The 25,632-nt window shown below is 39.4% G+C and overlaps 2 protein-coding genes across 8 annotated transcripts in view; one reads left to right on the top strand and one right to left on the bottom strand.

The window, feature by feature from the left end:
* Positions 1-12,089: 12,089 nt before the first annotated feature.
* Positions 12,090-14,888, bottom strand: METTL18 (methyltransferase 18, RPL3 N3(tau)-histidine). Its single transcript, XM_027086370.1, has 2 exons — positions 14,737-14,888; positions 12,090-13,469 (listed from the first exon to the last, which is right to left on the bottom strand). The coding sequence occupies exon 2, from the start codon at positions 13,258-13,260 to the stop codon at positions 12,139-12,141; it is 1,122 nt and encodes a 373-aa protein (XP_026942171.1). The 5' UTR covers positions 13,261-13,469; positions 14,737-14,888; the 3' UTR covers positions 12,090-12,138.
* Positions 14,889-14,952: 64 nt separating this feature from the next.
* The window catches only part of FIRRM (FIGNL1 interacting regulator of recombination and mitosis), a 52,223-nt gene continuing 41,543 nt past the window's right edge, over positions 14,953-25,632 (top strand). For 4 of the 7 annotated variants that reach the window (XM_027086356.1, XM_027086355.1, XM_027086354.1 and 1 more), the window contains exons 1-5: positions 14,963-15,112; positions 18,838-18,877; positions 20,324-20,412; positions 21,987-22,091; positions 22,815-22,955. In XM_027086356.1, the coding sequence (XP_026942157.1) occupies positions 15,002-15,112; positions 18,838-18,877; positions 20,324-20,412; positions 21,987-22,091; positions 22,815-22,955 (486 nt within the window). In that variant the 5' untranslated portion in view covers positions 14,963-15,001. Of the gene's footprint in view, positions 15,113-15,393; positions 15,413-18,837; positions 18,878-20,323; positions 20,413-21,986; positions 22,092-22,814; positions 22,956-25,632 lie in introns of those variants that run through there. The other 3 variants (XM_027086359.1, XM_027086358.1, XM_027086357.1) reach the window with 3 other exon arrangements.

The raw sequence follows: 25,632 nt of genomic DNA, 5'->3' as shown, positions 1-25,632 counted from the left end.
AGAAGACATTTTCCATAGCAATCAGACAATAGTCCTCAGTGACTAATATGGTAAGACAAAGGGTGTTAGCTGTTTCCCCCAACCTCTTGGCTTGCTATATCTTACTTTTCCACCCTTTGTTCCTGAAATTGTCAAATCCATAAACTTACCAAAGGTTGACTAGCCTCTGGGGAACTGCTGTACACTCAGCAAACTGACAATGGACAGATTTATACACCATGGATAACTAATAGGAAATAGCTTGAATGGAAAATAAGAGTTTTTCATTTGCAAATGGGTTCCTTTTCTAAGAGCAACTACTGGAGAAACTGTCATGCAAGCAAAATTAATCTTTGGAGTCCCCTTTCCCTTTTTTTGTGTGTGTCTTCTCTTTCTATAGGCGTCAGAAGTATTGTGGTCACTGAATCTCACCTTTACAGAAAAAAAAGTGATTTGATAAAATAATTTACATGAAAGTATTATTGTTCTAATGTAATTGTATTTTCAAAGGGATCCCAAGGAGAGAGACAATCTAAGTGTCCATCAATAGATGAATAGATAAAGAAAATGTGGTACACACGTGCACGCATGTGCGCGTGCGCGCGCGCACGCACACACACACACACACTCACACTGGAATACTACACAGCCATGAAAAAGAAAGGAAATCCTGCCATTTGAGACAACATAGATAAACTATGAAGGAATTTTACTAAGTAAAGTAAGTCAGGCAGAGAGAGAAAAATACTGTATGATCTCACTTATATGTGGAGTCTTAAAAAAAAAATCTCATAGAAAAAGAGATCAGATTTGTGGTTGCCAGAGGCAGGGGTGGTGGGGCGGGTGGGAGAATTGGATGAAGGTGGTCAAAAGTTACGAACTTCCAGTTTATACCTACCTGGAAGATAAGATAAATAAGTACTGGGGATGTAATGTAGGACATGATGTTTATAGTTAACACCGCTCTATGGGATATTGAAAAGTTGCTAAGAGAGCAAATCCTAAAAGTTCTCACCACGAGGAAAAAAAATGCTTTTTTCTTTCTTTTCTTTCATATTTATATGAGATGATGGATGTTAACTAAACTTGTGGTAATCATTTCCAAAAGGATGTAAGTCAAGTCATTATGCTGTACACCTTAAACTTCTACTGTGCTGTACGTTAATTATATCTCAATGAAACTGAATGAAAAAATAAAATTTTTATAAAAAGAGAGAGAAGGAAGCCCAGGTAGTCATAATGGGGTAAGTAACCTTTGATAATGAAAGATTGCTTTATGAGGAATAGTTATAGCAGTGTTCTAGAGACACGATGCAAATGGTAGTTTTGGCTAAATTAAGGAGAGTCTTGAATGTAGACTAAGAGATTTGAACTTCACCCTTGAGATAATAAACAGTTACTGAAAATTTTTGAGTAAAGGAGTGATGTAATAAAATACTGACCCATTTCTCAGGCACTTAGGCCTTTCTCCAGAAGTCTGGTAGGGGGAGGTTGCCCTTGGAATAATCAGGGCTACCAAAGTAAGTTCTCAAAATTTCCCCCAGAAAGTCTTCTATGGTGACCCCAATTTTACCACTTCTTTATGAAGACATCCTGAGTCCTCTTTTCCATACACTTGGTCCTTATGGTTCTGAGACAATGTAAATAAAGACAGAAACGGTTATGCTGACAGAGTATTACGAGATTATGGTGAACTCCTGGTGTGTTTTATGCCATAGGAGATAAATCAAGAATTAATTTCTTTCTTATGTTTTAGATTTTTAAAAAATGAATGCAAATGTATGGTCTAATATTTTCTTCCTGTCTCCTTACAAGGAGGGGTCTTATATACCCACTTTGGAGACCACAGTCTTTGAAAATGGGAACCTATTAAAGATTTTAATGAGGGGAGAGACGAGAAGATTTAATCAGGTGTGCTATGAAAACTATTATCTGGTGGTACGGGTTGAATGGATTAGCATTGGTCAAATTAGCATTGGGTGAATGGGGGAAATCCTTGATTAGAGAAAAACAAAGGAAGCAATTAACTAAATAATGGCCGTGGCAGCTCTAGAAAGTTTGTTTTAGCCAAATAGGGGTATGAAAATGAAACATGAATCAAGAACAGTGGTTTCAAATAAGACCAATGTCACATGTTTATAGGAAACTTCAGTGTACAATATTACATTTGAAACTCAGAGCTCAGTGGGGATAAACAGAACAAATACCCAACATTTTACTGAAGAGGAGATATGAGAGAGATCTTGGTCATTTGCTGAAGGGCATGTTCACAGTTACTCAGGGCAAGGGTCAGGTCCAGGACTCAGGTCTGTCTGACTTCTATTCCAGTGGCCTTCCCACAACACCATGCTACCTGCTGCTTCCTTGGATGTGTGTCTTTGCTGTGTGCTCCTGGCTCTGAGATGTGCTTAGTGTTTAAGAAACAACAGAAAGTCACAACACTCTGGTATGAAGATGCCCCCAAGAAATATTCAGGCCTGTAAGGTTTCTATTGCTTTCCCTGAGAATTTTATGGATGTTTGAATGAAATAAACACATCTTCACAGATTGATCATTATGTGTTATAAGAAAAATCCAAGGGCTTATGCTCAGAGGTCTGTTACAGGCTTAACAGATAGGAAGGGCGACATTTTCCTTGAATCTTGGGTGTAGGTTGTTTTAAAAAAACCCACTCTCTAAAATATTTTTTTCTCAACACAATTTAAAACTAAAGTACTAAACTGTATTAGCTTATTTTAAAAGAATGCCAATTTGTAATGTGCCCGTAGAACATGTAATTTAGATTGGTAAAATGAAGTTTTGAAGAAATATAATTGATGGCAAATTTTAACAGGAAAAGCATTGAATTTAAAAAGCTTTTACCTGGGGCTTCCCTGGTGGTGCAGTGGTTAAGAATCTGCTTGCCAGTGCAGGGAGCACCGGTTCGAGCCCTGGTTCAGGAAGATCCCACATGCCACGGAGCAACTAAGCCCGTGCGCCACAACTACTGAGCCTGTGATCTAGAGCCTGAGAGCCACAACTACTGAGTCCGTGTGCCACAACTACTGAAGCCTGCGTCCCTAGAGCCTGTGCTCCGCAACAAGAGAAGCCACCACAATGAGAAGCCCGCACACCGTAACGAAGAGTAGCCCCTGCTCGCCGCAACGAGAGAAAGCCCGTGCGCAGCAATGAAGACCCGACGCAGCCAAAAATAAATTAATTAAAAACAAAACAAGAAGAAGCTTTTACCTGTTACCATGAGTCAGCTTCACATCTGACTGAGGTCATGTAGCGCCATGATTTGGAGCTTTGCTTCCTATGGTGCCAGCCATAGTCTAGCAGCAACAGCGCCTGAGCTTGTTAGAAATCCAGAATCTCCCCCCGCCCACCTCCCGCAGCACCTAGAAATGTGCTTGCCAGATAGTAGGTGCTCAGTAAATATTCAATGAGTCAAGGAATTAACATATTCTCAGCGTTCAGTGCTTTTTCATGGACCAGTCCTTCTGCCCTCCCAACCCCACTCCTCTAGCCATCTGATAAAAATCTACTTACATTTGAGTCTGAGATCAAGTGTTATCTCTTCTGAGAAGTCTTCCCTCACAGGCCCAAAGGAATTTCTCCTGTGTGTTAGCCCTGGCTCAAGGGTGACTGCCAGTATTGCTTTCTCCTCTTGCATGTTAATTGTTTGTTTGCATGTCTATGTAAGGAAACTAGTAACTTCCTCTAATGAAGTAAAACCCCTATCCTTTAGAATTGGCAATGGGGAAACTCTTAATTAAGAAGCGAGGTAGTACTCACCCCACATTCCCCTTATGAGATCTAGCTTACTCATCTTTAGCCTATGGTCCTCCTTTTCTTTTTCTTTTTTCTTTTTTTTTGCGGTACGCGGGCCTCTCACTGTTGTGGCCTCTCCCGTTGCGGAGCACGGGCTCTGGACGCGCAGGCTCAGTGGCCATGGCTCACGGGCCCAGCCGCTCCGCGGCATGTGGGATCTTCCCGGACCGGGGCACGAACCCTCATCCCCTGCATCGGCAGGCGGACTCTCAACCACTGCGCCACCAGGGAAACCCCAAGGTCCCCCTTTTCTTGCCTCCACTTGGAAGAGGCTATCTGTCCCTGCAGGACTGTCTCAATTTTTGAAGGTAAGATTTAAAAAAAGAAAGGCAGAATTTCCTAGATCTGTGACCGATCCTGCAGCTTCTGCTTCTATCTGAAAATCTAATAAGTCACTATCAGATGATTGACACCAGGAAATATCCACCTATCCTCTTCCCCATCCACTTTCTCCCTTATACACCCCATTACAGGCATATGGTCTTAATCTAGAGCTTGAAAGGACAACCCTGTCAGAAACCCCCACAGTATGTGTGACATTCACACAAGAGGTTCCCTAGTTGTGTTACTATTTCTACCGCAGATTGGAAGCTCCCTAAAAACACAGAATGTATCATTTTATCTTTACATCCCGTTGTCAAGCTCAGTGTCTGACATATGATAGGAAGAGGGGCATTTTTCTTGATTCTTGGGTATAGGTTTTTTAAAAGACTGAACTTGGAAGTTAATACTGATTTATTGAGTGATTCTTTTTCGATTGTGACTTATTCCACAAAATTATAAGGTTAAGGATAGTGCTACCGAATTGGTATAAATGGCTAACCATACAATTATCATCCAAATCAGCAGACTTTTGAGAATGCTAGAATGTTAAACCAGATGGGACACTGGGACAACAGGTATGGACCTGGGACTGTCTCAGGTAAACTAGGACGTATGGTTATTCTAGGTTTGAAGCTTAGCAGTGTTGCCCCATAAACCAAATCTCCACCTGGGATGAAATGCTAGGGGTACAGCCAGGTCACTTGGGCTGCCATAAAATGCTTCTCCTTGTCCTCTTACCTTGGTCACGTGACCCTGTTCCTTCAGTGTCTTCTCCGCTGTGAGTCACCAGCAGTTCCACTTCTAGTCACTTGTTTAAAGGTTCAACTCTTGTGCAAATTCCAGGAAATCTCTTGACTCCCTGATTGGTCTTTTTCCTTGGGCTCCAACATCTTACCTTTCCCCAGACTCTTTCTAGTGCTCTAAATTTTAATTGATATAATTCCATATATGTCTCTCTATCATTCTTCATTGCTCTCCTTTCCCTCTTACCTTCCCAGCTTTGTTTGTTTTGCTTTCATACATCTCTCTTCTTCTGAGGCTTGAATCCTATCAGTTATCTATGTTCTGTTTCCCATTAGTTAATATCTGACCCTTCATAAATTAAATTTGACAAAGTCTCTTGATTAACAAAGGAAATGCACAAGTCACAGTAAAGGGGGCACGCAGAAGTCAAATATAATTGGGGACTTGTTTATTCATCACACCATTTCTATAAAGATCCAGGAGAAAAGGGGGGTAACTGGAAGTGTGTTTGGTTACCAGAGAACCCAAGAGTAAACTTTTCTTAGAAGTATTACGTGTCTTTGAGAGAAATTATTAAAGATGGAAATAGTCTTTTCGACATACAATAAGTACTTGATGAATTCTTGTTGGCAAGAGAATGCATTTGGGCTTTAGCATAGTACAGAATTCCGTTTGATTTGTTAAGTATTGGACAAGATTAAACATGAATGGACTGGCACCTAGGAAGTGGCTCCTAGCAGGGGGCTCAATTCTTCCTCTTACTACAATACTCCTGAGAGGTAAAAACTTCCCATGCATGTTTATGTGTGACCAAACGGTGGGACCATACAAGATGTCTTTATTTTTTAATTGAAATATAACTGACATACAACATTATATTAGTTCCAGATGTAAAACATAATGACTCAATATATGTATATATTTTGAAATGATCACCACAATAAGTTTAGCTACTATCTGTCACCATACAAGGTTATAAAAATTTTTTCTTGGGATGAGAACTTATAAGATTTATTTTCTTAGCAACTTTCAAATCTGAAATGCAATATTATTGACTATAGACACCATGCTGTATATTACCTCCCCATGACTTATTTATTTTATAACTGGAAGTTTGTACCTCTTAATCCCCTTCACCCACTTCACCCCAACCCCCTTCCCCTCTGGCAATTTTGTTCTCTGTATCTATGAGTTTTGTTTTGTTTATTTGTTTGTCTTTTTTAGATTAACAGTGAACTATCAGAAAGAGAAATTAATAAAACAATCCCACTCACAATTGCATCAAAAAGGATAACATATCTAGGACTAAATTTAACTAACATGCCTCTTTAGACCAATTATGGGTAGAGCAATTTACATTCAGCCTCTGACATCTGGTTTTGTCCTTTATTATTAAGGAATTGGATAAAATGTCAATATGATAGTAATAGATGTTAGGAAACTAAAATTATCAGAGACATAAAAATATCTAATGATTTTGACTCTAAAGTTATTTCTCTTTATGCTGAATTATAGGATTATAGGAGACAGGACAGAAGAATTTCTGAAGTGTTTTGGGAAGAGAATTAGATATTAATTACAGAATAAGATATTTTTCCTACTCTGGAAAATGAAAAATATTTAAAATAAATTAAACATTTAATGTTTAAAATAAAGGCCGGAACACATTTCCTGTTAAAGGTACTAAAATGTCTCCACATTAGAAACATGTGGGCCACTCTTCCAAGAAAATGTTTCTCTGAGGTATTTTCCTTAGAAGAGAGAATCTTTTTGGTTCTTATTGTAAAAATCTTGGAGAAGCTTGAAAACAGCAAAGCAAACAGGAAACAGAATTCAATGTGTGGAAAGCTCAGAGAAGAAAAGCAAATCACTGAAAATGTAGCTCCCTCTGAAGATTCTTTAAACACAGAAGGTAGGAAAGCAATGATAATAAAAAAGCTGGCATAGAGATAAGTTAATGAGAATATGGTGTGCCAGTGACTGACTGGTGTTTTTCTAGGGCTTTATTCTACCCTTTTACACAAAGTCTCCTCTAAAAAATGCACCCCAAACACTCTTTTTCATGCTATCTAAAACAAGTTCAGAGTCAAGTTTATAAAAATTCACCAGAAATAATTTAGCCCAGAACAGCAAAGATCTAGAAGAATTTTGAGTTCTAGGACATTATAGACACACATAAAGAATGTGGTCAAGTCTTGACCTTTCCTACCTCAGACTTCCATTAATAGAATGAGGATGATACATTTTTCTATTTACCTCTTTGACTAAATAATTTTCTTAGGGTGGGTGGGTTTGTTGTCGACGGGTTCTGAGGCACTGAGTTCTCTGTCGCCTCAGATCTGAAAGATGACTGGGCTGGTTGAATGATGGTTGTTCATTACATCGGGACCAGGAGTTGAACCTCACTGACCTGCTGAATTTCAGAATAAGCTGAGAAAATTGCTAGAGCCATCCTCGTGCTATGTGGCTAACTGGATATGTTAAGAGGCTTTCAGAACTGTGCAGCTGCTATGGTGCAGCTAGGACAGCCAAAGCCCTCTGAGACTCCTGGATGGGGTGCTAGGGACAGGTCTCAGTAGCCATCTGCTTCCAGTTATCATGTTGATAACCTCCATGGCAGTGTCCAGTGTGCAGGGGGAGGTTACGTGGGAATTCTTGTCTCTGTAGCTCATACCGCAGTTCAAACATTCCTTCTGAGTTCACCTGCTGTAAAATAAGATCCCTAAGACCTTACTCCATAGAATTGTGCTGGTTGCTCCTGACAGAGAGACTGTAAATCACTGTGAGAAGAGAAAAGAAAAGCACCGTCTCTGACAGCCTCCACTTCCTGGATTTAGTGGATGTTACATGATCCTCTGGTGTTCATCAGTTTACTGACCATTTTCCAATATTTTATCAGTCAGAAAGTTGTGGAAGTTTGTAAGGCTAAAGCACAGGGCTACTAAGAAGTGCTGAGGGAGCAAATGGAGCTGAAAACAGCCCTGTTCTACCTGCCCCATCCTGTTCTCTAACCTGAAGCTGTGTCTGCCTGGAGGGCAGAGTGTCTTTTTCTTTGCACCAAGCCACCACAGTCCAGCAGCAGCATGGCCGAGGCACTGGGGGCTCTGTGACAATGAGTACATCTGATTCTACTGCAAAAGCTTATGGTACATACTGCCAAAAGCAAACCTTCACATCGACTTTTTCCATCCCATCAGTATACACCACAAAAAAAAGATAGCAGCAGCATTCCCTTCATTGTATTTTTAAAGATCATAACCTCCTCGGCCACTTATCCTGTTGTGTAAGGAGTAAGAGTTGTCCTTTTTGGGTGTTTTGGCATTGCAGAGCATTAAGGATCAAGAAGAATGCATCTTGTAAATTTGTTGCTAAAATTCAGTCACATGCAGGCTATGTTCTGCCTTTAAACTTTCCATTTCTCAGATGTGCCTGTACACTTAGTTCCATTTCCCTTGCCCCACAGAGGCTCTCTGCCCATAGCTCATAAACTGGGGAGGGTGACGGTGGAGGATGTCTCCATGCAGAACAGCAGCTGACACACTTCCTTTACAATACTTTCTTAGCTTACTAAGTTGTTTGTTATTATTGTAATTTTTACTGTTTCTTTCAAACAGAGTATTAATCCTTCTCCTGAAAACGCACTTTGACAACTTCCTGTATAGATGATGAAGCTATTTTTAAGGGTTATCTGAGTTCACTTTTAATTCCTTAAGAAAACAGCAATTGGAATTGTGAGATACTACCTAATGGTGATAAGGGTTCTGTAGCTTCTGCCAACCAACCTGGTTGACTAGAAGCTGCATCCCAGGGCTGCAAAAAAGTATTCTTTTATGGCACAGAGAGTTTCCTCTGCTGGGCTGCACCCAAGTTATGATGGTGATTTTGAATGTGTATTTTAACCCAAAGAAAAGACTTAATATCAGCAAGCTCAGTGCCACCATAACACAGTATGAGAAGTTAAGGAAATTCTAGCTGAGGTGTAGGCAAAGAATCAAGTTTACATTGTCACATAGTTTACTTGCTATTTCTTTTTTTCAAATAGCTATGTATTAAGCTATAATAAAACCTGAATAAAACACTATGGAGGGTACTGAAGAGTGAAGGCATATTTTCTCCTCTAGATGAGCAGCTGACCCCATCAGACCCCATCTCCCCTGAGGACAGTACAGCACATGTGTCATTGGCAACTGCATTTGACAAGGAAGTGTGTCAGCTCCTGGTCTGCATGGAGACATCCCCTGTTCCTGAGCTTCAGGCAGAGAGCCTCTGTGGGGCAGTGGAAATGGAACTAAGGGTACAGGCACATCTGACAAATGGGGAGTTTAAAGGCAGAACACAGGCTACATGTGAATGAGTTTTTAGAAAAAAATTTACAAGATGCATTCTTCTTCATCCTTGATGCTCTGCAATGCCAAAGCATCCAAAAAAGACAACTTGGAAACTGCAAGGTGAAGTTTGGGGAGGGTTGTGGAGGGAGAGAATGGGGTTGGTCTTGGGCAGTGAAAGTTCTGGAATCTATTTGTTTCTCCAAGTTCTGAACTGGGATTTGTAAACTGTAAAGTCACAAACCCAATTTTTAAGAAAAGTGAACAAGGCTTCCTATTTTATTGTGAAAACAGGATGACAGGATGAAAAATATTATGAGAATTCATGAACATAATAATTTCCATTTATACATAGGAACCATGTGGAAGGAAGCATGGTAAGTGCTCAATACTACTTTTTTTTTTTTTTTTTTTTTTGTAGTGAAGGAAGGTGAAGCATTTATTGTAAGGCACCAGTGCAAGGAGAATGCGTGACTCATGCTCTAAAACTCCAAACTCCCTGAAAGGTTTCCAATATTAACTATTATTCCTTAAAAGAATTCTGTTAGGGAGATATTACTATAAACCCCATTTTGCAGTTGGGGAAACTGAATTTTAACCCAAGTATTGGACTCCAAAGCTCATTGTCTTAACATATATGCCTCTTTAAATAATTAAGCTATTTACATGGGAAAGTGCACTATGCATCCTTCTCCTGGATTTATATCCATAATTTTATCTCAAGTCTCTTTTGCTGCCAGCTATCTTGGGTAGATGTGTCCCTGTTCGGCTGTCACCTCCAGAATTATCTTTAATGCCCAGGATTATCTAGTTCCTAGGACTGGGCTTCTGCTTTGACTCCTGCTGTTTTCACTGGACCCCCCTCCCGTTCAGGGCCAGTGTCTCTTCTACTCCTGGAGAGGCCTCCTAGATGACACCTCTTTGGGTATCTAATTTGTCATGGAGAACTGAGAGATACCTATTTGTCTCAAAATTATTGATGCTGACTATTGTTATTGGACTCTGTCTAATGCTTTGTACCTCCTCAATTAGCTAAAACTGCTGTCAGGGCCTATTCTACCTTATCTAGTAGGTGGATCTGGAATTGTAGCTGTGATACTTGCAGTAACAGTATCCTAGGTAAAAGCATCTGACTACTACATGTCCTCTCAGTAGCTACTCCTGTGCATTTACCTGATGGAATACAAATTATTTGATTATAAATGACTTTCTTCATATTATAGTTTTATTTATATATATATATATACACATACATACATACACACATATATGATATATATGCATTAGGGATTTATGTATAATACATATAATTTTTAATGATGTGTGTAAATAAGTTTCTTTAACAATGACTTTCATTTCGGAATAATAAAAGGGTGCTAAGAAATACATGTGATGAAAAATAGGCATTGTAAGACTGCTGGGGTGGTGAAGAGTGAAGCTTTTAAAAAGACTTCAGTTCAGATTCTGATTCTGAATGTCAGGAATGTGATTGGGATCAAATTACTTACTTTCTTGAGTCTCAATTTTTTTTGTTGTTGTTGTTCATTAATTTATTTTCGGCTGCGTTGGGTCTTCGTTGTTGTATGTGGTCTAGTTGTGGCAAGTGGGGGCTTCTCTTGTTGCGGAGCATGGGCTCTAGGCATGTGGGCTTCAGTAGTTTTGGTGCACGGGCTCTGTAGTTGTGGCTCGCGGGCTCTAGAGCACAGGCTCAGTAGTTGTGGTGCATGGGCTTTGTTGCTCCGCGGCATGTGGGATCTTCCTGGACCAGGGCTCGAACCCATGCCCCCTGCATTGGCAGCTGGATTTTTAAACACTGCACCACCAGGGAAGTCCCTCAATTTCTTTATAAAATCTAGATAGTAATTATAACCTAATTCAGGGCTGTTACGAATATTATATGTTAGTATATGTAAATCTCTTCTACCCTGCATATAGTAAATGCTGAAAACTGTTAGCTATTATGATCATTATTAAAATGGGGATGATATATACTTTATGAGGTTATAAATATTAAGCAAGATATATACAAAGTGCCTAGTTAACAGATGTCCAGTAAATATCACATTTCATTGAATCCAAGTCGTACCATTATTTTAGGTACCTTCAAGAAGGAAAAAAATACTGCCAGTTGTACAATAATTATTAGACAGTAAGGTAGACCCCAATTTTAGATATGTTAAGTGTGAACATTTTTGCATTAGAATCAAAATACTTTTTCTCCCCTTCTTTGCCCTACTTAACTAGTGAAGAGTCTTTACTCCCCAGAATCTGGAATTCTGTTTCCTATTCTTTTTCCTCCTACCAAGACCCTAGGGTCTCCTACTTCCTTGGCTAAAAAGGGCTACAAGCACTGTAAGTTTTCTGTACCATCTTTATATTCTCTATCATGATTCCCCTTATTTCTTCCATCTTAATGTTGAATTCAACTGCTCAGCATTCTAATTCTTATTATACAAGATAAATGAATATAAAAATAAAACAAAACAAAAACTTCTTCCTAGTTACCCAAGGCCTTCAATCTAATATTTAGATTCAGAATCATTTAGTGATGCATATGTATGCCTTTAGAATTAACAGCATGGTGATCGATCAGGCACTTCATGTGAACAGAAACTGACAAAGACTGGGAAGAAATTCAAACTTGAGGTAAAAAATGGCAGATTTTCCTGGGAACAAATTTATATGCTAAAGGTGGTAGAAAGGTCAAATTGAATGAAAGTGGAGAACGGAAAACTTTCCCACAAAATGATTTCCTAGGAGCTCTTTTCAAATGCTGAGGAGCACTATTTTTTCAGTCTCACTTAGCAAGTACAATGTCGCTAATATAGTTGGTCTCTTATTTGGATAAACAAAACTAAATATCATAATTTCAGAAAAAAATAACAGCAAAGCAGAAATCGAACATTCAAGTTTTGGTTATTTTGTTTATTTCACTTAGGACTCTCAGTGGGCATTAACTGGGGTACTTAAAATTCATCTCAATTAGGAATCTCTTTAGTCCTTCATCAATTATTTCGAGTGTTCTCATCTCAAATACATTCCTGTCTTCAACAAACTTCTGAAAGAGATGAGTACCTCCACCCACACCAAAATAATGTGCTTTGCTGGCCAAAAGCACCCGTCCATTTTTATCTAACAATCTAAGGACTGTTTGGTGCAGAGGACCATAATAACCTGGATTGTAAATGGTTTCTGAGGTAAGAATGAGATCATATTTTTCAAAACGTTCTTCACTGCTTAGTAAAAGCTTACAAAACTCAGACCACTCCCCAGAAAAGAACCGGAATTTACATAGTGCTTGTGCTACTTTTGATTTCCTGAACCTTTTCACATCTGGTTCGTTTACATCATTTTCTTCATCTTCCAAAGTGGAGTTAGCCACTACATTAGGTAAGGTTACTTCATCAATCACCACACTGTTATAATCTTGAAAATGAACTTCTTTGGCACCTCCCTTGAACGCCATTATACCCAGCAACCCTGATCCACAACCAAGATCCAACACTTTTTTCCCAGCAAATTTCACTTTGGCCTTTGTAAAATATGCCAGGAGGTCAAAGGTACATTCCCAGATTTTTAAACCTCCTTCATAAACACCTGTAATCAGATCAGAGTGAGCAGAAAAGCTTTTTGAAATGATGTTTTCTCCAGGGAAGTTCTCTTTCAACAAGATGGTTTTCACTACTGATATGTTCATATGCTGGAGACCTGGTAATGTTTCTCTGACTTTATTTTCTAACACTTTCTTTAAATCTTTAGGCATAGCATGCTCTTTGGCAACTCTAAAGCAGGGCTGCTTTTCATGTGGCTCCAAGCTACTTGAACTGTTAGCTGCATTGAGTGAGCTGCCTGTGTCTTGAGAGGGACCTGCATTTCCTGCTGACTTATGCTCCCACAAATGATCCTGAAGCAGGTCAAACTGTTCTGTAGGACGTTTTTTGTCTCTATGTGTACCTTTTTGTCTTTCTGAGACTGAAGACTCTTCTGAGGAATCTAGGGCCAAAGCTCCATCTCCAAGGGATGTTAATTCATCTTCCAGATGGTCTTCTATAGTGAAATTAAATTGAAAAGTCATTCTCTCATAAAATGCACACAATCGTTAAACTCAAAGGAAGGTTCTTCAACTTCTGGATAGAACTGATGACACACACGTAAACCTGCTTCAATTATTCTGTTAGTTTTGCTGGAGATCCATTTCTCTTTAGCTGCTTATAAACAGTTACAATATTCAGAGATATTTCCAAATGACTTTTAAGAGGTCTTTGCTCTTTTTTCAATTTAGCTCTGGAGAAAAAAAAAAGAAAATTGTTATTAAAAAGCAAAATGACACATTTTACGTAAATGTAATATTAAACAGTCCCCTGCTCCACCCCCAGCAGCTGCCTTTTCTATGAAAGCGGTGGAGGGACAGGGAGATAAAGAGACTTGAAAACACACACACCCTTCAGGTTTCAAAAGCTGCAGAAGAGGGCTTCCCTGGTGGCACAGAGCTTGAGAATCTGCCTGCTAATGCAGGGGACACGGGTTTGAGCCCTGGTCTGGGAGGATCCCACATGCCGCGGAGCAACTAGGCCCGTGAGCCACAAGTACTGAGCCTGCGCGTTTGGAGCCTGTGCTCCGAAACAGTGAGAAGCCACGATAGTGAGAGGCCCGCGTACCGCGATGAAGAGTGGCCCCCGCTTGCCACAACTAGAGAAAGCCCTCGCACAGAAACGAAGACCCAACACAGCAAAAATAAATTAATTAATTAATAAACTCCTACCCCCGACGTCTTAAAAAAAAAAAAAAAAGCTGGAGAAGAGAATAAACCGTAAAAACAAACAAAATAACAGCAGCAGCAACAACTAGAAATAAGGTAAAGTCCAAAATTCTCAGGCAGGAAATGACAAGCCTAGCTATTTAGTGTGTTTCATCTGTCACGACCCTGCCCAAACATATTAACCTCCGAAACTGCCAGAATCTCTTCAATCTGTTACCGTTTCAAGTAACAGGACTTCAAGATTGTATTTTGATAAATGAACATCCCTTTAAAAACAGGCACAGGTATGCTCTGATGTGTGTAAATTCATTCAGATGACCTCACTACAAACATTTCGTGGAGGCCTGCAGCTCTAAGTGTACTGGGAGTGAGGTAACTGTGGAGTAATTAGTAAAGATTAGCTTGACACAGAATAAGGGCACTGAACTGTGCGGGGAGATCCGTAGAAAATGGAAGCAACTTAATAAAGAGACTCTTCTCTGGATCTACTGGCTAGACACTTAAAATATACCGTCTACTTCAATTTGCACAACAGTTCTGGCAGGTGGGTCTTTATCCCCATTACATAGGACGTACAGAGTAGGGTCAACACATTAAGTGGGTAGGAAGGCGCCTGTTTCTATCCCATTTCACAGCGGGGCTTGGAGTCATTTCTGGCTGTAAGTCCCAGGTCAAACCCGACACCAGATGTGCAACCTCAAAGCCCCAAGGGACGGAGTGTAGCAAATCTGTGGATTCCCGGCCCTCACCTCCCCCAAAGCGTCTCAAAAGCAACGTTACAGCGATCCAGACCTGTGGACGCTAGCTCCCCGGCAGGTTCCCAGCTCCAGAGTAATCCGGCCAGACCCTCCCGACTGAAAGCGCGCACCAGTGTGTCGAGGCCTCCGCGGGCCAGACAAGCCCGGCTTTATTCCCAGTCGTGTGGGGCCCGGGCTCACTAAGGAAAGCGGCGCCCTTCCTCTCTATGGTTTTGGCTCGCAAGGCCTGCCGGGACGGTGGGAGTTTCCGGTCTTGGCTCCGGCGGGAGTGTTTCGAAGCTTTGGTCTTGGGCGAAAGCATGTCTCAGGAACGCGCTGTCCCGGCGAGCGCGGTTCCCCTGGAAGAATTAAGTAGCTGGCCGGAGGAGCTATGCCGCCGGGAACTGCCATCTGTCCTGCCTCGGCTCCTTATATCCTTCATTGTCACTTCCACCTAGAGAGGGCTGTGGGGCCTGTCTCCAACCTTCTCTCCTGTCTCATCACACCCGCTGCAGGGCCGTGTTGGGTTCCTGCGGCTTCAACCCTCTCCTTTCTCTGTTGATGAGCGAGATGAGTAAGCGAGGGGAGGAAGGGCGTGCGAGAGCCGTGGGTGCCGAGACCGAAGGCATGCCTGGCTTTGGCATCCGAAGGGCTTGCAGAGGTGTTCTGCCAGTGGTTTTGGCAGTGGATGTGGCGTTTTCTGCCATTTCTCTGGGCCTTTGAGTTGCTCTGTACGTGCAGTTAAGCGTGAGTACTTTTCCATGGGGCGGCGGGAGCGGGGAGAGGCAAGGACTCAGACTTGAGCTGTAAGGTGAGGTGACTGGATGAAGTAGACAGAGCGAGGTACTCTGAGCTCTCATCTCTAAAATGGGTGGTGAAAATGAATACCTTCCTCACTATTTTGAGAATCTAAAGGACGTAGTTCTGACATGGTGCCAAGTCTGTAAAAGATGTTCAGTAAATACAAATGTTCTTCCCCTCCCCTTTTTGAACCTCTTTCGGTTTATTGCTGGTGAGAAGGAGTTGCTTCCTTTGCTAATTGGCTTTCATCTGCTGGGTGTGAGGTACTTAACGTCTCCGTTGTCCAGATGCAGGTCATTTAGAAGTCGAATCTTTTTTTGGTTGTAAATGTACCTGGAGTCCTAGCCCTTCATGTTAAAGGGTAATTTTTTTTTTTAACAGCTTTGAGCACATAAAACTACACTCAGAAGAAAAACAAGACCTTCACTTGAGAGAGTCTGAACACTGCAAAAATAATTTTTTACAGCTGAAGCCAAATATAAATATTACGATCACATAGAAATCATTCACCTGGGCATTGGCAGGTGGTCCCACTTAGGTACCAAAGCGCTTTCTTAGTTATCGTGTAGACATGGAACTGCTGTCCTCAAGGATTTTTGATTTTGGTAACAAAAAGCCATCCTCCTCCTCAAAAAATTTTACTAGGTACAGAATATTATATGTACCAGGCAGTGTTAGGCTTCGGGGGAACAAAGATAAGAAACACGGTTCCTCTTTTTCTTCTCAAGCTTATAGGGGGATTTCAATAATTGAAAGTCAAGCTTGTTTATTTATTTATTTTTATTATTATTATTTTTTTTTGCGGTACGCGGGCATCTCACTGTTGTGGCCTCTCCCGTTGCAGAGCACAGGCTCCGGACGCGCAGGCTCAGCGGCCATGGCTCACAGGCCCAGCCGCTCCGCAGCATGTGGGATCTTCCCGGACCGCGGCACGAACCCGTGTCCCCTGCATCATCAGGCGGACTCTCAACCACTGCGCCACCAGGGAAGCCCTATTTTTTTTTATTTTTTATAAATTTATTTATTTTTGGCTGTGTTGGGTCTTTGTTGCTGCGCACGGGCTTTCTCTACTTGTGGCAAGTGGGGGCTGCTCTTCATTGCGGTGCATGGGCTTCTCGTGGTGGCTTCTTGTTGCGGAGCACGGGCTCTAGGCGCACGGGCTTCAGTAGTTGTGGCACGTGGGCTCAGCAGTTGTGGCTCGCGGGCTCTAGAGCGCAGGCTCAGTAGTTGTGGCACACGGGCTTAGTTGCTCCGTGGCGTGTGGGATCTTCCCGGACCAGGGCTCGAACCTGTGTCCCCTGCATTGGCAGGTGGATTCTTAACCACTGCACCACCAGGGAATTCCCAAGCTTGTTTATTTACATTTTAAAAAAAAATCAACATTCTCACCTGGTTTTGCATCTCAAACTTAAAATTCAAAAGAACCCAAACCTGTTCTTCCCGCCAGTCTTCTTCATCTAAATAAATGGTTTTACAAGCCAAAACCTTCAGTCCTCTCTCTCTCACATCCAATCAGCAAGTCCTTTTCTTTCTGACCTAGACTATATCTTGAATCCAAATGCTTATCTCCATCCTGGTTGCTACCATTCTTTCAAACCTCCATAACCTCTCACCTGAACTATTGTTAATAGCTCCCTTGCTTCTACTCACGTCCTCTTATAATCCATTCTCCAAAATAAGTTCACAAAAAAGTGAAAAACATGTTGTTTACTTTTTAAACCACTCCCTCCACCCCAGTGGCTTCTTAACAAATTAGGAATAAAATCTAAACTTTTACCTTCAAGGCTCCTCATGTTCTAAGCCTTTTCCTTGCTTACCTAGCTCACTACACTCTGTCCACATATACATGAAGCTCACCTACCTCAGGATCTTCATTTTTGCTGATCCTTCAGCGTAGTTCTTCTCTCAGCCTTTTGTCCATCTCATTATTCAGATCTCAGCTCAGATGTCACGCCAGCAAGCCATTTTCAGTGTCCTCAGTCTTAGGTGGTTCTCCCAAACCCAGTCTGTAATACTTATCTCATTGCCCTGTTCAGTTTTCTAAAGAGCAGAAGCAACCTTAATGGAAATTATCTTATTTACTTTGTTTTCTTTTTACTTTTCCTCACTGTACTGTAAAGTTCATAAAGGCAGGAATTTTGTTTTCTCCAGCACCTAGAATAGTACCTGGCACATAGTAAGCATTCAGTGAAGGGCTAAAAGATATTGTCATGTTTTAAAACTGCCTGAAAATCTCATTAGATAAATTTTTTTTCAGCTTTTGGTTTTACTTCAGCACTTTTTCTACAAATGAAAGAAATTTTCAGTAACTCCATCACCCAAACATAATTATTTTCATGTTTTGCATTTCACACGTTATTTTCCAGTCTTTCTTTTTTTTGCGGGGCGGGGGGGGCCGCGCCGCTCGGCCTGCGGGATCTTAGTCCCCCGACCAGGGATCAAACTTGTGCCCCCTGCAGTGGAAGCGCAGAGTCTTAACCACTGGACTGCCAGGGAAGTCCCTTATTTTCCAGTCTTTACCTGCATGTCTGCATAATTATAACTTATGTTTAATTTTGGAAGAGGCTAGAATTTTTTTGACCTTTACTGAAATTGATCCACGATGCAAATTCTACCCTACTGAACTAAAATGAGTTAATGACTATATTTCATTTTGATTGCTGCTGTAAGATGTATATGCAAAGTAAGATTTCAGAAAAAGAATCAATTCCTGTATTACTGTGACAGAGTTATGGCTTATTCATTTTTCTTATTGACACATATTTTAATAATTTGTATATTATTTTTACAGGAAAACATTTCTAACAATTATTCTGAATGGTAGAAAAGTGTATAGTTTATAATGTGATTACCATTAACGTTTGTAATGAACAGCATAATTTATTATGACGTATTTGTAAGCTTCTATGTGCAGAAGAGTTTCTGTCTGATAAGGTGGTAAGATAGATATGCTAGTAACATGAAAAGATAAGAGTTGATCAGTGACTTAAGACAGGTGCAAATAAAGTACTATAGAAGTGCTGAGGAGGAAGAAATTTCTGTTTCAGAAACCAGAAACCCATGGATCATTATAGACTGTTTCTCATCTGTCAGAAATAAGTCATAACTACACATAATTTGAAAAGATAAGTTTATCCCTGAGTGATTTTGAAAACATTTCCTTAAAGTATTTTCATTATATTTCATTATACCTAGTAAGCATTACATTTTTTACAGCAAAATTAAGCCAGTAATTTGAGTCTCATTTCAATCTCTTACTGATCATTGCTTAAACTTCAAGAAGGGTCCTCTTAAAATCTGTGCTCAGTAGTGAATATCTTACTACTGATACTAGTATCTTCCTTAATTTTTTTACTCTATGTATCAGCATTCTGACAGTTGGCTTGAGCATATTCGTAAGTAAAATTATCTTAATTGTACGATTACTTTGATGTCTTTAAGGCCTGAGTCCCACATATCCCAGTTTCGTATTCCCTTTAAATTTAAATATAGTTTTGTATACCCTTTAAGTTTATTCTTCCTATTGTAGTGTTACAGCCTTTGTAATCTTCAGTTACTTAAAATGACCAAATTACTTCAAATTACAGTACTTAAAGTTTTAAATTCCATTTTGGATAGATACCAAAAGTGTTCTGTTTGATAATGTGTGTATAAGCACGTTGTAAATTTTATTTTATTTTATTATTATTGTTTTTTTGCGGTATGCGGGCCTCTCACTGTTGTGGCCTCTCCCATTGCAGAGTACAGGCTCGGGATGCGCAGGCTCAGCGGCCATGGCTCACGGGCCTAGCCGCTCCGCGGCATGTGGGATCTTCCCGGACCGGGGCACGAACCCGTGTCCCCTGCATCGGCAGGCGGACTCTCAACCACTGTGCCACCAGGGAAGCCCCACACTGTAAATTTTAAATGTTAGTTGTTAAACTGGTTAGACCAATATAAAACATAATTTGCAGCCTACTTAATAACTTTCAGCCTCTTAACATGTTTAGTGTCAATTAGAAAATACTTTCTAAGTTACAAAAGGCTGATTGTTTAGGCATGACAAATTTGTCATTTGGAAAAGTTGACTTTCTTCATCTGTCTTCATTAATCTTACTTGACGTAATTTATTTATTTAGTTAGGAGGAGAGGTAGAGAGTTAAGTCTATCTGCAGAGTTTACTCATATATTTTGAGTTTTCTATTTACATTTCACCTGGTTGTGGAATATTTGTTTATAATCTTGGATCTGTGTGCTGCCTGTGGGGTCTGATTTTTTTAAGGAACAGTTACTTTTTATCCTGTGTATGAGAGTTGTACATATTCATTATAGAAAATTTGTAACATGCAGAAAAACATAAAAGATAATAAAACAATCATTAATCTGAAATGTTTAAGATTTTGGCATAGGATATTCTCATCTTGATTCTATATATTCCTGCCAGCCTATCGGTTATTCTTTGTATATACATGTTTATATATATATTAAGATTGGAATTACACTATTTGGAAGTTTTTTCATTTTAGCTTAATGTATTGTGGACATTTTATCATGGTTTTAAACGATCTCTAACAATCATTTTAATGATAGCAGATCCTATTCAGTAGATTTACCCACATCCATTAACTGATCTTCAGTTGCTGTACACATACATTGTTTTGTTTTGTTTTTTAAAATTTTTCTATTATTTCAGGTTGTTTAACTGTTAATAGTTTCTCTACATAGAATATGGCATTTTGAAACTGTACAAAGCTTTTGATTGCTAATACTTACATATTCTCAAATCTGGGAAAGGGTAGTGACCTTTGTTGGCTGACATGACTTAATATTGCTACAAAATATGTTACTATTTTCCTTTATAGAAATTCTGAAAATTATTGTAGAAATGTTTTTACCTCATATGAACCATCTGACATTGGAACAGACTTTCTTTTCACAAGTGCTGCCAAAGGTATAGTACTATTATTATCTTAATCAATTTACTTGTTATAAAGGCTGTTAAGATCTGGCCTCAGTTTTAGACTATTTATTCTTAATTTCTTAATGTATCACTTTTTTTGTTTTTGGTTGCGCCGCGAGGCTTGTGGGATCTTAGTTCCCTGACCAGAGATTGAACCCGGGCCCACAGCAGTGAAAGTGCCAAGTCCTAACGACTGGACTGCCAGGGAGTTCCCAATGTATCACATATTTGAAATACAAATAAAATAGTTAAAAATAGATCTTATGTGAGAATATGATGGTGTCATTATGATGTCAGGTGATTAAAAAACATATTTTCAGAGACTATGGATCCTTTACTAATTGAATTTACATTATTTGTAGTTGGTTTTAAATACTCTTGTATTTTAAAGCTATTCATTGAAAATTGGGATGGATGATGAAGTTAGTTAAGTCTCTTTCTTTATCTTCTCTGTAGAATTTATTAATAATTGTTAAATTTCATTTTCTGGAAAAATGGAGCCAAAATTTATTAAAGAAGCCTAAGAATAAAAATGGCTGGAATATTGGTAAAATCAAGTAACTTAAAAGAAAATATCAGATTCACCAGCTGCATTGTTACCTTTTAGATATATGTGGTATACCTTTTCTCTGAAAAGCAGAGTCATAACTTTTTTTTTTAATTGTGGAAACTAAACATACTTTGGTGACAAAATGAAACTTTTTTTTTATGATAACTTATCTCTTACTGGAATGGATTTCTAAGTTTAGCTTTGAAACAAATAATTATCAGAACTCCTTTTACTCATATTCACTCGATTGTTCTCTATCTAAAAAGTTTCTTAAAATTTGTTCTTGACTGCCAAAAAAAGGTCCAGCTAGTATATAGATGAAAACGAGATGTTGAGTGGTAACAGGCTTATGGGAAGCAGTACCCTCTTTAGTTACAGTGTGTTGCTGACTATGGTTATTCTTGTAGTGTAGTGTTTAGGCCATTTAACTTGTTGAGAGTATTAAGATCTTAGGTTGGCTAATGTTTCACAGACAAAAACACTTAGTTCTGAGGTCACGTACTATGTCTCTAACCCAGGAACAGTATTTTGAGTTGGTCAGAAAGGGAAAGTGAATAGGTAATTCAGCACAAATTCATTACCACTACCAGAAAATATCCTTGTAAATGTTCACATGGATGTTGATTGGTTAAGATGTCATCTTTTATTTATTTAAGTGTAAGAGTAGCACTTTTGTTACATCACCAAAAAATGAACTTTGAGTGATATTTTTTTATGGATGTTATTAAGTAGATTCAAATCACAGAAATGGAAGACAAATCAATTTTTGTTGGAGGCTTTTTTTTTTTAAGGAGATTCTATTGTAGAAAAATAGTATACAAAAAATAGAAATACTATAGAAACACTATACAAAATATATATTTTATTAACTTTATTAGGTGCAGTTGTTATACTAGACAATATCCCGTAGCTGTTAATAATGCAAAATCAAATCTAATTTATTTCTTTAAAGATACGCCTTTCCTTTTTTAATGACTTCTGTTACTACTGTTTATGACCTGCTTTGTTTTCACAGACTGTGAGATTATTTGATGACATGATGTATGAGTTAACCAGTCAAGCCAGAGGACTATCAAGCCAAAATTTAGAAATCCAGACCACTATAAGAAATATTTTACAGGTATGTCAAATATATTAGAAAGGGGGGTGGGAGAGCTTAAAGAGTGTGAAATATTAATTAACTTTATATTCTCTATATAATGCCCCAATGCTAGAATTAAATTTATAGAATTAAAGATATAAAGATACTGCAAAAAACATAAATTCTGAATTTCTTATACAATTTCATGCTTAGTAAATACCTAAACTCGTATAAGAAGCCAAGTAATCAAGATAGCATGCCCTGCCTGTAATTCTAAAGCATATGTGTAGAACACCTGCCATATACTTTAATGTTGTGGGTTAGGATTCCAACTTCTTCTTTTTTTCTTTTTTTTTTTTTTTAATCAAATGGCTAGCCAGGTTTTTTTGGGGGGGGGGGTTCCCTAAGATTTTTTTGATGTGGACCATTTTTAAAGTCCTTATTAAATTTGTTACAATATTGCTTCTGTTTTTTCATTTTTGGTTTTTTGGCTACGAGGCATGTGAGATCTTAGCTCCCCGACCAGGGATCGAACCTGTACCCCCTGCGTTGGAAGGCGAAGTCTTAACCACTGGACTGCCAGGGAAGTCCCTAGCCACTTTTAATATTTGTAGTTCTGACAGACTGTAGTTATGTGTAAGGAGGAACAGAGAGAGGGTCCATTTTGCTCACTGCTGTATCCCTAGCACTCAGCATATTGTCTGACACCTTTTAGGTACACAGAAAATATATTCTGAATGAAACTTCTTTCCATATTTCCAGACAATGGTACAGCTATTAGGAGCTCTTACAGGATGTGTTCAGCATGTCTGTGCCACTCAGGAATCCATCATTCTAGAAAATATTCACAGTCTTCCCTCCTCAGTCCTACATGTAATCAAAAGTACATTTGTACATTGTAAGGTAAGTGATGGGTCTAAGTACACTTTACTTTTTTTTTAACATTTTAAAAATATTTTTATTTATTTTTTTCTGGCTGAGTTGGGTCTTTGTTGCTGTGCGCGGGCTTTCTCTAGTTGCGGTGAGTGGGGGCTACTCTTCGTTGTGGTGCGCAGGCTTCTCATTGCAGTGGCTTCTCTCATTGCAGAGCACAGGCTCTAGGCACCCGGGCTTCAGGAGTTGTGGCTTGCAGGCTCTGGAGTGTAGGCTTAGTAGTTGTGGCGCATGGGCTTAGTTGCTCCGTGGCATGTGGGATCTTCCTGGACCAGGGCTCAAACCCGAGTCCCCTGCATGGGCAGGCGGATTCTTAACCACTGCCCCACGAGGGAAGCCCTAAGTACACTTTAAATGGCCTAAAATCCATGGGCAAAGGGGCTGAGTTTGTGGTGCTTACAGTATTTGTTCATAAGTTTACATTTTTTTTTTTATTTTTTTAAACATCTTTATTGGGGTATAATTGCTTTACAATGGTGTGTTAGTTTCTGCTTTATAACAAAGTGAATCAGTCATACATAAACATATGTTCCCATATGTCTTCCCTCTTGTGTCTCCCTCCCTCCCACCCTCCCTATCCCACCCCTCCAGGCTGTCACAAAGCACCGAGCCAATATCCCTGTGCCATGCGGCTGCTTCCCACTAGCTATCTACCTTACTACGTTTGTTAGTGTGTATATGCCCATGACTCTCTCTCGCCCTGTCACAGCTCACCCTTCCCCCTCCCCATAACCTCAAGTCCGTTCTCTAGGAGGTCTGCGTCTTTATTCCTGCTTTACCCCTAGGTTCTTCATGACATTTTTTTTCTTAAATTCCATATATATGTGTTAGCATACGGTATTTGTCTTTTTCTTCCTGACTTACTTCACTCTGTATGACAGACTCTAGGTCTATCCACCTCATTACAAATAGCTCAATTTCGTTTCTTTTTATGGCTGAGTAATATTCCATTGTATATATGTGCCACATCTTCTTTATCCATTCCTCTGATGATGGGCACTTAGGTTGTTTCCATCTCTGGGCTATTGTAAATAGAGCTGCAATGAACATTTTGGTACATGACTCTTTTTGAATTTTGGTTTTCTCAGGGTATATGCCCAGTAGTGGGATTGCTGGGTCATATGGTAGTTCTATTTTTAGTTTTTTAAGGAACCTCCATACTGTTCTCCATAGTGGCTGAACCAATTCACATTCCCACCAGCAGTGCAAGAGTGTTCCCTTTTCTCCACACCCTCTCCAGCATTTATTGTTTCTAGATTTTTTGATGATGGCCATTCTGACTGGTGTGAGATGATATCTCATTGTAGTTTTGATTTGCATTTCTCTAATGATTAATGATGTTGAGCATTCTTTCATGTGTTTGTTGGCAGTCTGTATATCTTCTTTGGAGAAATGCCTATTTAGGTCTTCTGCCCATTTTTGGATTGGGTTGTTTGTTTTCTTGTTATTGAGCTGCATGAGCTGCTTGTAAATTTTGGAGATTAATCTTTTGTCGGTTGCTTCATTTGCAAATATTTTCTCCCATTCTGAGGGTTGTCTTTTGGTCTTGTTTATGGTTTCCTTTGCTGTGCAAAAGCTTTGAAGTTTCATTAGGTCCCATTTGTTTATTTTTGTTTTTATTTCCATTACTCTAGGAGGTGGGTCAGAAAGGATCTTGCTGTGATTTATGTCATAGAGTGTTCTGCCTATGTTTTCCTCTAAGAGTTTGATAGTTTCTGGCCTTACATTTAGGTCTTTAATCCATTTTGAGCTTATTTTTGTGTATGGTGTTAGGGAGTAATCTAATCTCATACTTTTACATGTAGCTGTCCAGTTTTCCCAGCACCACTTATTGAAGAGGCTGTCCTTTCTCCACTGTACATTCCTGCCACCTTTATCAAAGATAAGGTGTCCATATGTGCATGGGTTTATCTCTGGGCTTTCTATCCTGTTCCATTGATCTATCTTTCTGTTTTTGTGCCAGTACCATACCGTCTTGATAACTGTAGCTTTGTAGTATAGTCTGAAGTCAGGGAGCCTGATTCCTCCAGTTCCTTCTTTCCTTCTCAAGATTGCTTTGGCTATTCGGGGTCTTTTGTGTTTCCATACAAATTGCAAGATTTTTTGTTCTAGTTCTGTGAAAAATGCCATTGGTAGTTTGATAGGGATTGCATTGAATCTATAGATTGCTTTGGGTAGTAGAGTCATTTTCACAATGTTGATTCTTCCAATCCAAGAACATGGTATATCTCTCCATCTATTTGTATCATCTTTAATTTCTTTCATCAGTGTCTTATAATTTTCTGCATACAGGTCTTTTGTCTCCTTAGGTAGGTTTATTCCTAGATATTTTATTCTTTTTGTTGCAATGGTAAATGGGAGTGTTTTCTTTATTTCGCTTTCAGATTTTTCATCATTAGTATATAGGAATGCCAGAGATTTCTGTGCATTAATTTTGTATCCTGCCACTTTACCAAATTCATTGATTAGCTCTAGTAGTTTTCTGGTAGCATCTTTAGGGTTCTCTATGTATAGGATCATGTCATCTGCAAACAGTGACAGCTTTACTTCTTCTTTTCCAATTTGGATTCCTTTTATTTCTTTTTCTTCTCTGATTGCTGTGGCTAAAACTTCCAAAACTATGTTGAATAAGAGTGGTGAGAGTGGG

Source organism: Aethalodelphis obliquidens, unplaced genomic scaffold, assembly GCF_003676395.1.
Source record: "Aethalodelphis obliquidens isolate GAN/ISIS:26980383/991018 unplaced genomic scaffold, ASM367639v1 scaffold55, whole genome shotgun sequence".
NCBI classification, from domain to species: Eukaryota; Metazoa; Chordata; class Mammalia; order Artiodactyla; family Delphinidae; genus Aethalodelphis; species Aethalodelphis obliquidens.
Note: the sequence above shows the minus strand (reverse complement) of the source record. Positions and strands in the feature narration are given on the sequence as shown.